The sequence below is a fragment of the Aplidium turbinatum genome, chromosome 6 (genome assembly GCF_918807975.1).
Source record: "Aplidium turbinatum chromosome 6, kaAplTurb1.1, whole genome shotgun sequence".
In the NCBI taxonomy this organism is placed as follows: Eukaryota; Metazoa; Chordata; class Ascidiacea; order Aplousobranchia; family Polyclinidae; genus Aplidium; species Aplidium turbinatum.
This window is the reverse complement of record NC_137477.1, coordinates 8,911,313-8,924,007: the sequence shown is the minus strand read 5'-3', so window position 1 is coordinate 8,924,007 and position 12,695 is coordinate 8,911,313. Positions and strand designations below refer to the sequence as shown.

The 12,695-nt window shown below is 39.8% G+C and overlaps 1 protein-coding gene across 1 annotated transcript in view; it reads right to left on the bottom strand.

Annotated features, from left to right (window-relative positions):
* LOC145772149 (serine/threonine-protein kinase SMG1-like) overlaps positions 1–12,695 on the bottom strand; it is a 46,007-nt gene that overhangs the window by 12,574 nt on the left and 20,738 nt on the right. Inside the window, exons 32-57 of the mRNA XM_082583991.1 lie at positions 12,404–12,533; positions 12,039–12,180; positions 11,226–11,468; positions 10,864–10,996; positions 10,292–10,546; positions 9,814–9,985; positions 9,524–9,583; positions 9,235–9,457; positions 8,883–8,994; positions 8,253–8,386; positions 7,781–8,008; positions 7,326–7,460; positions 6,826–6,951; positions 6,358–6,459; positions 5,856–6,002; positions 5,486–5,570; positions 5,137–5,291; positions 4,819–4,932; positions 4,338–4,472; positions 3,787–3,978; positions 2,944–3,189; positions 2,480–2,653; positions 1,932–2,106; positions 1,417–1,553; positions 973–1,113; positions 242–370 (exon numbers count right to left, since the gene is read on the bottom strand). Of these exons, the coding sequence (XP_082440117.1) occupies positions 242–370; positions 973–1,113; positions 1,417–1,553; positions 1,932–2,106; positions 2,480–2,653; positions 2,944–3,189; positions 3,787–3,978; positions 4,338–4,472; positions 4,819–4,932; positions 5,137–5,291; positions 5,486–5,570; positions 5,856–6,002; positions 6,358–6,459; positions 6,826–6,951; positions 7,326–7,460; positions 7,781–8,008; positions 8,253–8,386; positions 8,883–8,994; positions 9,235–9,457; positions 9,524–9,583; positions 9,814–9,985; positions 10,292–10,546; positions 10,864–10,996; positions 11,226–11,468; positions 12,039–12,180; positions 12,404–12,533 (4,025 nt within the window). The remainder of the gene's footprint in view (positions 1–241; positions 371–972; positions 1,114–1,416; positions 1,554–1,931; positions 2,107–2,479; positions 2,654–2,943; positions 3,190–3,786; positions 3,979–4,337; positions 4,473–4,818; positions 4,933–5,136; positions 5,292–5,485; positions 5,571–5,855; positions 6,003–6,357; positions 6,460–6,825; positions 6,952–7,325; positions 7,461–7,780; positions 8,009–8,252; positions 8,387–8,882; positions 8,995–9,234; positions 9,458–9,523; positions 9,584–9,813; positions 9,986–10,291; positions 10,547–10,863; positions 10,997–11,225; positions 11,469–12,038; positions 12,181–12,403; positions 12,534–12,695) is intronic.

Here is a 12,695-nt window from a genome sequence, read left to right as displayed (position 1 = left end):
GCGCAAGATAGTGTTTCATGGTAGGCGTTTGAAGAGGTTGTCAAAACTACATGCTGAGTGTTCAAGTGGAAATAAAACTTAATTTTGTTACAATTCTAATTCCGAAGAGGTGTCAAAATCACAGTGCCCTGCATAGCCTGTTAGACCAGCGAAGAAGGTTCATACTGTACATTGTACATACAACTGCTAGCCTTGGCGAACAATAAGGCTTATATTATTTCAATGACAAAGCAATATGAACCTGTCTGGAGTCCTGCAGCAGTTGATTGTACTTGGTTTGCAAATTTCGAACTTCGTTCAGAGCCTCTTCGTACGAGGCAGACACGCCATTTTGCATGCCACCCTGCAGACTGCGCAAGTAGCTTGTCAGCTGCGAAAAAAAATTGGCTATATAAATCATATATAACCACAACATGGCGGCTCACAGTCACGTGTTTGGAATGGGGCAATAAGCAGATAAAGTCGAAAACGATTGAAATTTTTAGTTTATTTCTGTATGTCATGTTATAATACATGCAGTGTCGTTGCTTGATTTTATCTGCTTATGGCTTAAGGAAATGCATCCTAACTTGATCGGCAGTTTACTCAAATTGGCGCTAGGTTTAAGTCAACCTACACACGTGAAAGCACTTTTAGGAAAATGATTAGACTTAAAAATCAATAACTTGACCGACCGACTAAGGACCATTTCAAGCAGCTGCATTCTTATACATTATGCCTCATTTACAGAATCCCACTAAAAGTCAAAATCTACTGTAATTTTGCATTAAATGGCTTTATACGTTACTCATTTTCTTAGTTTGTTATTCTTTCAATGTGCTTTTTGCGTAAACAACGCCTGCTTTGCCTTCATGAGGTTCTCAAGAAACTTCTGGCTTTGAATGTGGCTCTGACATTAAAAAGGGTTGAGAACTACTGCTCAAGCCTATTCTCGGAAAATACAAACTTCATAGCATCAATCAAAGTACAGACCTGTTTGGTGAGGTCATCAAGTCTCTTTCCTTGCAGTATCCCTCCGACGGCGGTGACCAGTTCAACCACGGATGGTTCCTCACACTGGAGGAGCTTGATCGCTTCCGGAACGATGATGTTGCGGAAGTTGTTAAAGAGTTCCTAGGAAAGCATCCCGATCAGATTGACATATTTAGATAAACCTTATTTTTGCAATATAAACGAAATTTTGTGTTGATTTTATGTAGAATTAGACAAATATGCTTGAACAACAATGTAATCTGCACAAAACTACGATAGAAACAAAACGTGTGCTGTGCTATGTAAATGAAAATTTGATGTTGAAACCATAGACAACTTCCAGAATAACTTCCTTTTCGTCAGCCAACCAATTTTGCGAGATCACGACTGTAAATTTCAACAACATCTTTACATCAGTTGCTTTTGTATGCAATGAAATCTTACCAGCAATGTGCGGTAGACAGAATCCGCTCCTACCACAGCTCTGGTGGCTTCATGGATGATCACCGTGGGATTACTGTCCTTGGTAACACCTCCATCCAGAAGAGCGTCTCCCAAACGGAGAAGCTGAGTGATGTTGGCTGAAGACACATTAATCATAGAAGATTGAACACAAGGGACCGACATATAACAACTTGCATTTTGGAGACTATAAAAAGTTTATAATTTTGAGTGTGTATGATGGAGTGAAATGGTCAAAAGTTACTTTTTGGTGCAAAAATTTCCTATTTAACCGAACCAACTGACGTTATCTTTGCTCTAAAGTTCGCTATATTACTTCACACAATATTTGCATTACCGGCAGCTCATTGCCGGCTGAAGAGTAAAGTTACTGGCAACAAAAATTACAAAACCAAAACTTACGTTAACATGATACGACTGTTGTATAAAGGGTATATATATATTCACTCACAAACGTAACGCGTGTACCCGGAATAGTGTGTGATGTGATGTCTTACCGAAAAGTCCACTAAGTTCTTCCAAGAACCAGTCCCCCTCTTTGGAGGTCATATCCACCAAGCGGTGTCCAGCGCTGGAGGCGGTTGTTTCCATGGCGATGGAGCTTTGGTTAAGTGTGCACAACAACATGGCCAAGGCGCCAGTGAAAGCTCCCAAGCCATCCAAACCACGTTCCTATAAAAACAAATGTACGACCAAAGTGTTTACAGGAGGCAGTGATGCTACAATTTTTCGCTTGTTTTGTTGCCTTTTCCTAATTTCAACATGTAACGTCGTTTTTATGTTAGATCAGCAATTAGCAGCTGATGAAGTCAGTCGAATTGGCAGATTAAATTTCTCTATTAAAATTGGGTATCGCTAACAAAATGGGGCAACAGTTAGGTTTGCATCAACTAGATAAAAAAGAAGCGCTTTTGAATACCGCACTAAAACAATAATTAAATGACATCACAATACACTGATTTTTCAATACTAAGCATGGTTTTTGCCTAAACTTTTGTAGCCCATGGATATTTTTCATTCAGTCCACCGGCATAAGCTGAATTACCTGTACATATGATATGATCTGATCTCGGGAAGTTTCGACGAGTCGCTCGGCTTCTGCAAGCCGATTTCCGGCAACTGGTTCACGGTTTCTCCGATCTATTAGCTTGATCAACTCGGCATTCAAGTCATTCACTTCTCTCTGCAGAGCACTGTCCTTTACCGATGCAGCTCTTGTCTGTGAACGTGGTAAAAGTGAGTGTCTTCAAGATTCAAACCATACAGTTTGCAAGGAAGGCATATACAAATACTTAACGTTAATAAACATATAAATTATTATACACAATTGGCAGTTTCAATGTAGCAAAAGTGCAAGCAAAACGAATTCTTCGATATGAATAAGAAACTAACAATTCTACAAAGATGAAATAGGCTGTAGACATTACGAGCTAACGAATAACTGTTACCGTTGAATTAGCAAAGTAGAAAATATAATGGTAACGTAACATGCAACCACTGGCCTCCTACCTGAGCAACTGAAGTCTCTCTGGACCTTCCCCAGTCAATCTCAGCTCTCGCGACACTGCAGTCGTTGTTCAGCACTCCATCAACCATCAGCTCCAACCGCTTGCACCACAAGGCGGCGTTGTGGCACCTTAGCGCCCCTTGTGGCGGAAAGTGAGCGGCTATGGCGGCATATTGCGTCAGCGCGTCGAGACATGACTGCATGATGTGACGTCGCTGCTCGCTAATGGCAACCAATTCCTTCTCAGTCTGACAAAAAATAATTTCATGCGATCAGAATCAGCCAATGTATTCAGCGCTGGGACGCAATAAGCATTGACAGAGATTGCACACGTGTGTTTTCGCCTTGAACAAACTAGCCATTGACGAAGGCAAATCAAGTACTGCTCATTTATTTACTTAACGATCATTATTACACTAGTTACGAAACAAATACTACTGCACTTCAGTTCAGTAGGTCATAGACTTAAGAGCAGTAGGCATTTCCATCTAGAGCAGTGCACTTTTCATAATGAGAGAAAGCAAAGGCTGCAGTCAAGGAGGCGCATGCCTTCATGTGCATTGCTAAAGTCAGAGCTACATGATCTTGAGCGGTGTCAAATCGGCGCCTCAACGAACGTCGAACCAACGCTCTCACCACTCGGCTATGCAGCCGACTGTAGCACTTACAACATGACATATATCAACACGTCAAGTATTAGTAAAAAAGAAAAGATTCTTTTTCAATTTAAAACGTAAATCATAGGCAATCGGGGTCACGGTACATAAACCTCTTACATTTATAAACAGCACGATCCTGTAGCTTAACACGGACTGAATTTATAAAGAAGAATCGATCTTGCTCACCATCTGTGCCTGTGAGACCATGTTAGCCTGGCCTGCTGAGTGCAAGAACTTTGTCGCATGCTCTGAAGCGCATGGACCGATGTCGAGGGGACTTGTAGCTTCAGCAAGGAGAGCGGCAAGATCCGGACTCCTCAGGACATTGAGGAGCCTCTCATGCTGCTTCATGCTGTCTTCGCAAACCATGATTTTATCCTGAAATTCAGCCCGTTTTTCAAGGTAATGTCAGGTAAAGTTATTATTTTCAAAAGCGCGAAAAGGTGTTAGTTTTTTTTAATAAAAACTTTTGTAATAAACTATGCCGAAATCTTCAAGGATTTTACAAAAATTATTGATAAAATTTCATATTGGACGTGGCATTGACACGGCAAAGATAGCTCATGCGCCACAGCTTCTCTCATTTCCCCTAAGCATTTATAGTCCCTACAAGGATCCAGATGGCCATGATGTATTTTATTTTACACTGCATTGCATTAGTGAACGTTGCTACGACGTGAAATGCCTGCTATTGAGCACGGTCGCCGTTGGGTCTCGGTAACGTAATAGCCGCTTACTTGTATGGCGTTCAAAGTTGATTCTCGCTTCTTCTGTTGCTGTTGGAATTGATGCCACCTCTGCGGCAGGTTGTTGTACGGATGCCGGGGTTCAGTGAGAGCTGACTTGACGAGACTTTTCACTTCCAAGTAGTTCTAAGAATATAAAGATATGTCAAACATAACTGGTGGCAGTGATCATGTCTGTTTAGAACTAAACAATGAAACAACTAAATTGAATATTCTCTAACAACATTTTCACAATACAGAGACAAAAAAAGAAATCATTTGTTTCAAGTAGTTTCTGATAATGCAATTATCATCACAAAAGCAAATAGTTAATTTAAACAGATGGCTCAACAAAAAATGTTGAAAATGCATATACAACAAAAAGTATAGACAAGCAGGCTTCAATACTTCAGCAAGACTAACGTTTCAAAACAGTATGTGCTTCTAAACAATTAAATTGGTGATTTGTTGAACGGCGTTTGCTTGCACTCACCTTGATGTTTTCATTGAGTTCCACGTTATTTTTGAAGTGCTGCTTGTAATCGTTGAGCTTTTCCACCAATGTTGGAAGCGCTTTCAGCATCTCGTCCCTGTTGGTGAACCACCCCTGAAGAGAAAGGCAAGCAAGTTAGTTTAGTTGAACCCCTGTTGAGGGATTACTTTTTTCGGCAGTTGTTTATTTTTTGCATCAAAACTGAACTACTGGTTGAAAATTTGACTTCTTACACCTATTCAACAACGTAGGTTTGAAGTATTGATTTCAAGTCGAAATGGGATTTTGAACCAATTCGTTTTGAAAGATCAACGTCACCTGCTTCATTTCGGCGACTCTTGAAGAGAAAAGACTTCTTGTGATTTCTCGCTCCATATCTTTCTTGCTCAATTTATCCTCATCTTCACCGTTCACTGCGGTCTGCTGGCCTCCTCCTCCGTACACTGCTCCGGCGTATCCTCCTTCCACGGTTCCTGGAAGGGACATTTTAAGGAGGAAATGATGAAAATCAATTTGATGAGAAATTTATGCTTAGTTAAAGAAGTGCATCATTTTAAATGAATCAACACAATCGGGGGACCAAAAGAACTTCTTAAACTTTAAGTGATTTTGAGTTTAAAGCTTGGCAACGTAAATTCAATGTTACTTTTATGTTATACGCACTCACCTGTCCAGTCTACCAATGGATCGTACACGAATGCTTCCAACAAAGTCAGCAAAGTTTCTCTGCCTTTGCGGAGCGTGGACAAGACCTGAAAACAAAGACACGAAATTCTGTCACTGATACTTCAATGCGCATGGTGTACTGCACATAAAAGCGACATTTATAATGCCATATGATGCTTCATTATCACAATAGCCAAACAGCAAATGAGTTGTTTTTAACATCGATTCAATGTCTGCAGACGTTAAATAAATGTGAAAAAGACTGATTTGCTGTTTGAGTAGTTGTACAAGTTTTTTTGAAATGCCTAAGATATAGAAAATGTATCCTAAATTTAAAGAAAACAAAATGGGTTCCCATAACTTCTTCGCACCTGTTCACATGAGTTTCGGAACACCCCTTCCACACCAGTCAGGCCAAGAGCTCTGAGAAGGTTTTGCGTCAACCTGAATGGCACTCTTTCAGGCACGCGCAGTTGAAGCCCCTTTTCAAAGCAGACGTTGTAGTCGATGTGAACTACCTAGTGAAAATAGAAAAAAATAAACTTTTGTTAGAAAATGTTGATGAAATCCTTTGAGCACTGGTTAGGTTATTAAACCTAACGGTTCAGCTGGTGACAAGTTTTGCATCACAGAACTCTGCATACTAACATTTTTAGTCACTCTCTGCATTATATTATTTCGAGTTTAAAACTTGTGAGTTAATCGCTCTGAGGATGCCAGTAAACACGTTATAATGCTATATGAAACGTCAGTCGTCAGCGCGCAAACATAATTTCTAAATCACTCTTATTCATGTTGTACTTATACGGTTAAAGAATATTGTTAGAAAAGTTGACTGCACTTGAGCAAACAAGTAAAAAAAACACAAAGTACTTCTCCGGTCTCAAGATCCACCAAAACGTTGTCCAGATGCCGATCTCCGAGTCCGATGACGTAGCCGATCATTGACATCACGGCAGTTGATTGGGAGTATTTCTGAAAAAGTATTTGGTAGCACAACGTTTATTTGCGTGTATGACAACGTGATCTGGTGAAATGCACAGAGTTTAACCAGTCAACATAATTGTACACTTGAAAGTCTTTATTGGCAGGCGTTGATTTTATGGTACCACGTCAATGTGATCAATGAAACGCAAATGTTTTCCGTACTGCAGTGACCAGTACCACTCAGTCTAGTGCTAATAGCTAGATAAACTAGCTTTTACTACTGTTCAGTTTGTTAGAAAATAATTATAGATATAGACGGTAATCCATATGCATTTTCAACTGCTTCAAGAAATATTTTATTCCTTCTTGAACGATAAACGCTTCACTGATATTTATTTCAAGCTATTTCCATACCTGTTGAATGCTCCAGTATTCAGCTGCCCCAGCGGCAGAACACCAAAGTTCCTTTTGGAGCAGATCGTTCGGTGTGTCGTTCAGCAACTCGGTAAGTACCAAACGTAAGACTTCAATCGGCCAATCCTGAAAAAAAAAACGTCTTGACATAAGTTATGTGGCGTTTGGTAGCTCTTTAAAGCTGTATCATGCCACAAAGTCATTAAAAAATAGCTAAAAGTAATTCTAAGAAAAAACCTCATGAATAATTAAGATAAAATAAAAACTTTTCATCTTCTTTGATTTAGATATAGTATATACCTCCATTTAGGCACAAAAATTCAAGAATAACAGAAATTGAATTACAGTATCTAAATTTTCTCTTAAAGTGAGGTAATACCAAAAATTTATAGAAAATACCATTTCTCAAAAAAAAAAAAAAAATTAACCACCATCAATGTTGATTTAAATGTGATGAGAAAAATGTGTGATTTTGGTGGAATAAAAGTTCTAAATGTCACCTTTCTACTGATGCGGTCCATGTCTACGCCAGCCTTCTTCATGGCTGGGTTTAGCTTGTTGTAGTAGATGTCGCTTGGTCTCAGGATTTGCAGGTTGGGAGCTGTGCTTGTTCCGCTCGTCGCGTTAGCGGAAGCCTGTTAGTTAATATGATGACGTTTGGACTTAACAAAAAACATACTTTCACTTAGACGAAATTTGTTGCAGTTCTTGAAGTGTTAGTGTCGCCAAAGAGATTTCTTTAACGTTGTGTCAACTCAACATAAATTATGCAGTTTCAACATCTTCATATTTGTTTTGTAAACAACGTAAAAACGAGATTCAATCAGCGTGATATTAACTTGAAAAAGATAAACGTAGATTAGCTCGCTTTTTAAGTCACAATGGCAAACTTGTTTTCCACACAAGCACGAGAATTATGATTGCGTGTAAAAATACGGTCACATCCAGTTCTTACCGGTTTGTTTGCTTGAATGATGGCTCTGCGTTGCTGCCACTTCTTGTAGAGCAGGAATAGCGGGGTGGCACCACTGACCCACTGGATCAAACCTGATCGGGGTCCCAGGGGGGTGACAGAGTAATGACGGGCCACGTACCCCTTGCTCTCGTGCTGACGACGCAAGAGTCGATTGGCGATGGAAAGAAACTGCATGATCCTCTCATCCAAATGAAGATCTTCCAAGCCCTGCAAAACAGAAACACAGAAAATGTTCAACTTTTTCTTTCCAGTTTGCCTCAAACAAATATGGTCTTCATCCTGAAACATCAGGGTCGACCAGTTGTCTGCTCCACTTCTATGTGTCGTTGGCATTCTCAATTTTAACATTTCTACGTTAGATCATCCTTTAGAACCAAAACGAAGAAACATTTTTTTTAGTTGTGAAGAAAAACGGAATATTTTTTTGATGATAAATGAAAATCCTAACTACCTTGAACAAATAGGTGTATCTCCGTCCATCGGAGCCGATGAATTGCAGCTTTTTCGGTTTGGTCTTGGTCGGCAGTATGGTGACAGCGCTACTGCATCCATCTATTGTGACTGGGTGGGTCGTGTCAGTGACCCCTGCAAAGGAAGGTAATTTTACTTCGGGAGTTCATATGATCATCAGCATCAGTTCGGGGGTTCATATGATCACAGGGAAAAGGAAAATATGAATTATGTCAACAACATATGTGTAATTTCGTCACATGCCATTTTGTCTATAGGTTTTAGCATTTATCAACCAGCCAAAAGTTAAAACAAAACTTAGCACACATCATCATCAAAAACAAAACATCTAGAACAATATGCTTGAGCTTGTTTTGTCGTTTTGTTTTGGCATTTTCTATCGAACAGTTTCAGTTTAAATTTAAAAAGAAAAACATCATACAGTACATTCAAAATATATTCATGATAGAGATGTTGATACTACAAATGGTTGATCTTAAAATTTTATAACTCATTACAATCGCCATGTTATCACGCTTCATCAAATACAAAAGCTAATATATTAGCTTTAAGCTAAATCCTATATTAAGACATTGAAGCGATGATGTCATTCTGACGGAGCTACACGTACCTGGCATTGACATGGTGGTAGATTTTAGGGTCATCAGACGTGGACTAATTTCACCAAGACTGAGGATGTGCGAGGCTCGTTTCGAAGCTCGGTTTTGCAACAACGAATGCACCTGTGTGAAAAAGTCAAAGTTTTTCGATTTACAAGTGAATGCAATCAGCAACCGTTTCAAAAACTCATTAATGAAAACTTGAATTCAAACTAACAATCGAAACAAAGTTCTTGAACTGCGTGTTTAAGTGATGCGATCGTAGTCGTCGCAACGGGCACAAAATGTAACTGGCTTATTAATTATTATTGTTATTACTGCTATTAATAGTATTGTTACTGAGACTTGAAAATGAGAAGATACCTGCTTGAAGCCAGACCAGCAAGATTGTGGCGAATGGGGGTTGGAAGGCTTCTGTAACTGTTCAAGTGCCTGGTCTATGAGAGGCTGTACACTTTCTGCAAACCATTTTTCATGGGGAGTCTCTGCAGGGGCGCAGGTGATCCTTTGCACTCGGCGAAGTGCGTACACTACAGGCCTCATGATAGCTTGTTGTTGCTCACGCAAAATGGCCTCCTTTTCAGTTCTGTGAAATAGTGACAACGAAATTATAATCAGGCCGAATTTCCAAGATCATAAAAGCAACACTTACTTTGTAAGGGTGCTGTTGGTGTTCACTCTCTTTGCCTCGTCTTGTAGCTGCTGCAAACGTCTGAAATAAAATGAAAATTGTTGAAAAAATAAAAGCTCTTTGGCTAGAGAGTAAGTCATCTTTTGCTGCAACCTTCTCTAGGCAATTTTGTGCCATCTATAAGCTTATGTCCATCTAAGATTTTCACAAAATTATTTTGATTGAAACCTTATTCTTTACTGATGCTTGAGCTGTCACAGTAAGTCTTCAGTTTATTTTGCATGCAAATTAAATAAAACCAACACTTTTACCTCATTATGTCATGATGATGTTGGTTGAGGGTACCGAGCCACAGCTCGTCCCATAGCAGCGTGATGCGGCGGAGTTCAAGCACCAGCAACTGTACGTCACGTACGGTCGTCTCATCCTCAGCCAGCAAAGCTTGAAGCACTTGATGGTAGCAGAAGTTAGTCGTTCCATTCTCTGCGTCATAGAAATGTTACGTAAAAGCACAGAGGCGTGACGAGAAACGTTTGTGCTGTTAATTTTACGTAAGTTGGCGAATATCAGAGATACGTTACTTAATTCTGTTATTATAGTCGCCTAACAAAATCAACTTATTTCAAGCTTTAAATTCTAGTATAACAATGTGTAACTGTATGCTACTGTTATCTCCACATAACAACCACATCTAATGAAGAAGTATCCTAAAACTATACGAAACGTTAAGTCTTACAACAAATAATTTTAAATATTTAGGAGTAAAATTAAACTCTTAGGAAAGCTAACCATCTGGAGCAATGGCATCATCTGGCTTGTTTCCATCCGCATCCACATCTTCATCATCACCAAGCTCCTCTTGATCTTCAAGACTTGCTCCAAGAGCAGAATGAGCTCTTGGATCGGAGCGCATTGTAGCAACGATTACAGGATAGACTATGAGATGAGGAGATTGCAGTGCCACGCGGCAGAGGAGATCAGCTATGCTCCGGCGGACATAAGATTCAGGATGATTCAAGCGAGAGAACAGCTGAGGAATGATACCTGAAGATCAAATTAAAGATTTTGGAGTGAAATGGTGTTTTATCAATGGTTTTTCAGGCAGTAGCACAATGACGAGTTCAGCATTTGTTCCACTAATAATGCTGTGTGGATTTTTAAAACTAGCGTTTTTCAGGTGAAAAAAATAACCTTGAAACTAGTCTGCCTTCAAGTAAAAGTAGGGCACGCAAGGGTGTTGAAAAATAAACTGCAAACGCGGCTTTGCATTAAAACTACATAAAAAAAAAAAACAATGCAAATTCAAAACTATATCAAACAGTTGGTTAGTGGTGATAACTGAAAAATCTTGATCATATCACCTTTCCATGGAGCAGTTGGTGTGGTAGATAGACCGGTTTTCAGAGTAGTTTGTAGTTCGAGTGCGTGCTTCACGAGTAGACGAAGCAGCCGCAATGTAGCGGTCACATTGCAATCTTCATACTTGAGGGCAGCCTGATCGAACAGAAACGACAGTTGCTTTTTTAAGGGTAAGTCATACGAATTTGTGATGCGGTTATAAAACAAGGGGTTCGCAAGACGTATAAGACTTACAAGCTACGTGGGGTAAGCATAGACCGCAAAACTATCATGAGGCCTGCAGGAGAGGTTCTGTACACGCCTGTTAAAGGTAAAATACGACTTTTGGCGTCGACAAAAGTAGAGATTTAATAAAAAAATTCACCTGTTCTCCGACGTTCAAGTTCAAGAACTTGAAGTAGGCTTCTGCAGCCAATCTGTACTGGGCAAACAGTCTTGCACAGACGTGTTGCCAAACTGAGAGAAGAGAATGTGCCACACCCGGTGGGGCACGGGACAGCCAAGTGCCGCAGCGGGCGTTCAATTGCTCCATCACCACTTGGCTGACGTCGACTTGAGATTGATTGTTCTGACTGGCTGTGATGTCATCCAAGGCGTCGTCACCAACCTGTGTGTTACATCAGCAGCTGATTAATGATGAAAGATGGTTTTATCATTGTACTGTACAAGTAGTACAACATAATAAAGACAGAGTCTTAGGGCTAGGTACACCAACATTAGATCGTTCACTAATCACCCGATTAAACGAATTAATTTGCAAACTTTTTTTCTTGCATAACTACATCTATAACATGCTGATCACAACCGCTAATTACTAATCCACCAATAATCACGGCGAAAACTAATACTCAATGAACTAGTAGGACAACTAGCTTAATCGGCCTCTTAAAAATTCTGCTGTTGGTGTTTCCAACCCTTAGTGGGTTAAATTTGAACAAAACACCACCCGCCATTTGCCTACAACAATCTGTTTGAACAAGGTAAAATGGAGATACCGTATTACATTAAATAGGTGGATTTTATCACAATTTTGGAACTAAACACACAGCAGCAATGACACAATAGCTGAGAAAACAGTTCTCACCAGCGCGAGCTGTACAAGACTGAATGTAATCTCAGTCTTCTGACAACAAATAGTACAGACTTTACAATGTAGATATTATACAAAATTCCAGACCTGAATAACCGCAGTGTTGCAATGCGCTTGTCTCAAAACACTGTACACTTCTTCCAGTTGCTCTTCATTGACACCCAGCGGCGATAAAATGGTTTCCACTTCTTCCTTTTCTCCACTTGTTAGCTCCACGCTTCCGGCAGTGCTAAAAATATTCAAAAAGTAAACATATTTTATGGACTGGCAACACTGCTATAAATATCGACCTCATCTCCGGGGAAAGAATGAACTAGCGACAAAACTTGGCGCTACAAGTGGAAATCATGCAGGCTCGATTATGACACAGTCTCAATTTTTTTTTTTGGAAAAATAAAATGGTATAAAAATGTTAAATTGATTGTTTAAAATAATTTGATATTCCGCCTCACCTCGCGTTGTCCATGATTTTCCTTCCCCATTTGTAACACCATCCCGCCATGGCAAACCATGATTTTGCCATCTCCGGTGCGTGGATGGTGGCCAAGTTCAACAAGCTGCCTATCACAATTTCTTGGTTCACTGCAAGTAGCAAAAAACGATGTTAATTCTACCAATTTTTCATTGATTCGACGCAACACGACGTAAAACACATTAAAAAAAAACGGTGGCATTTGGATAACAGATCAGAAAACGATCGCCAAGGCGACCGGTGAAGTCTTTCCAGCACCCAGGCTCTTAAAA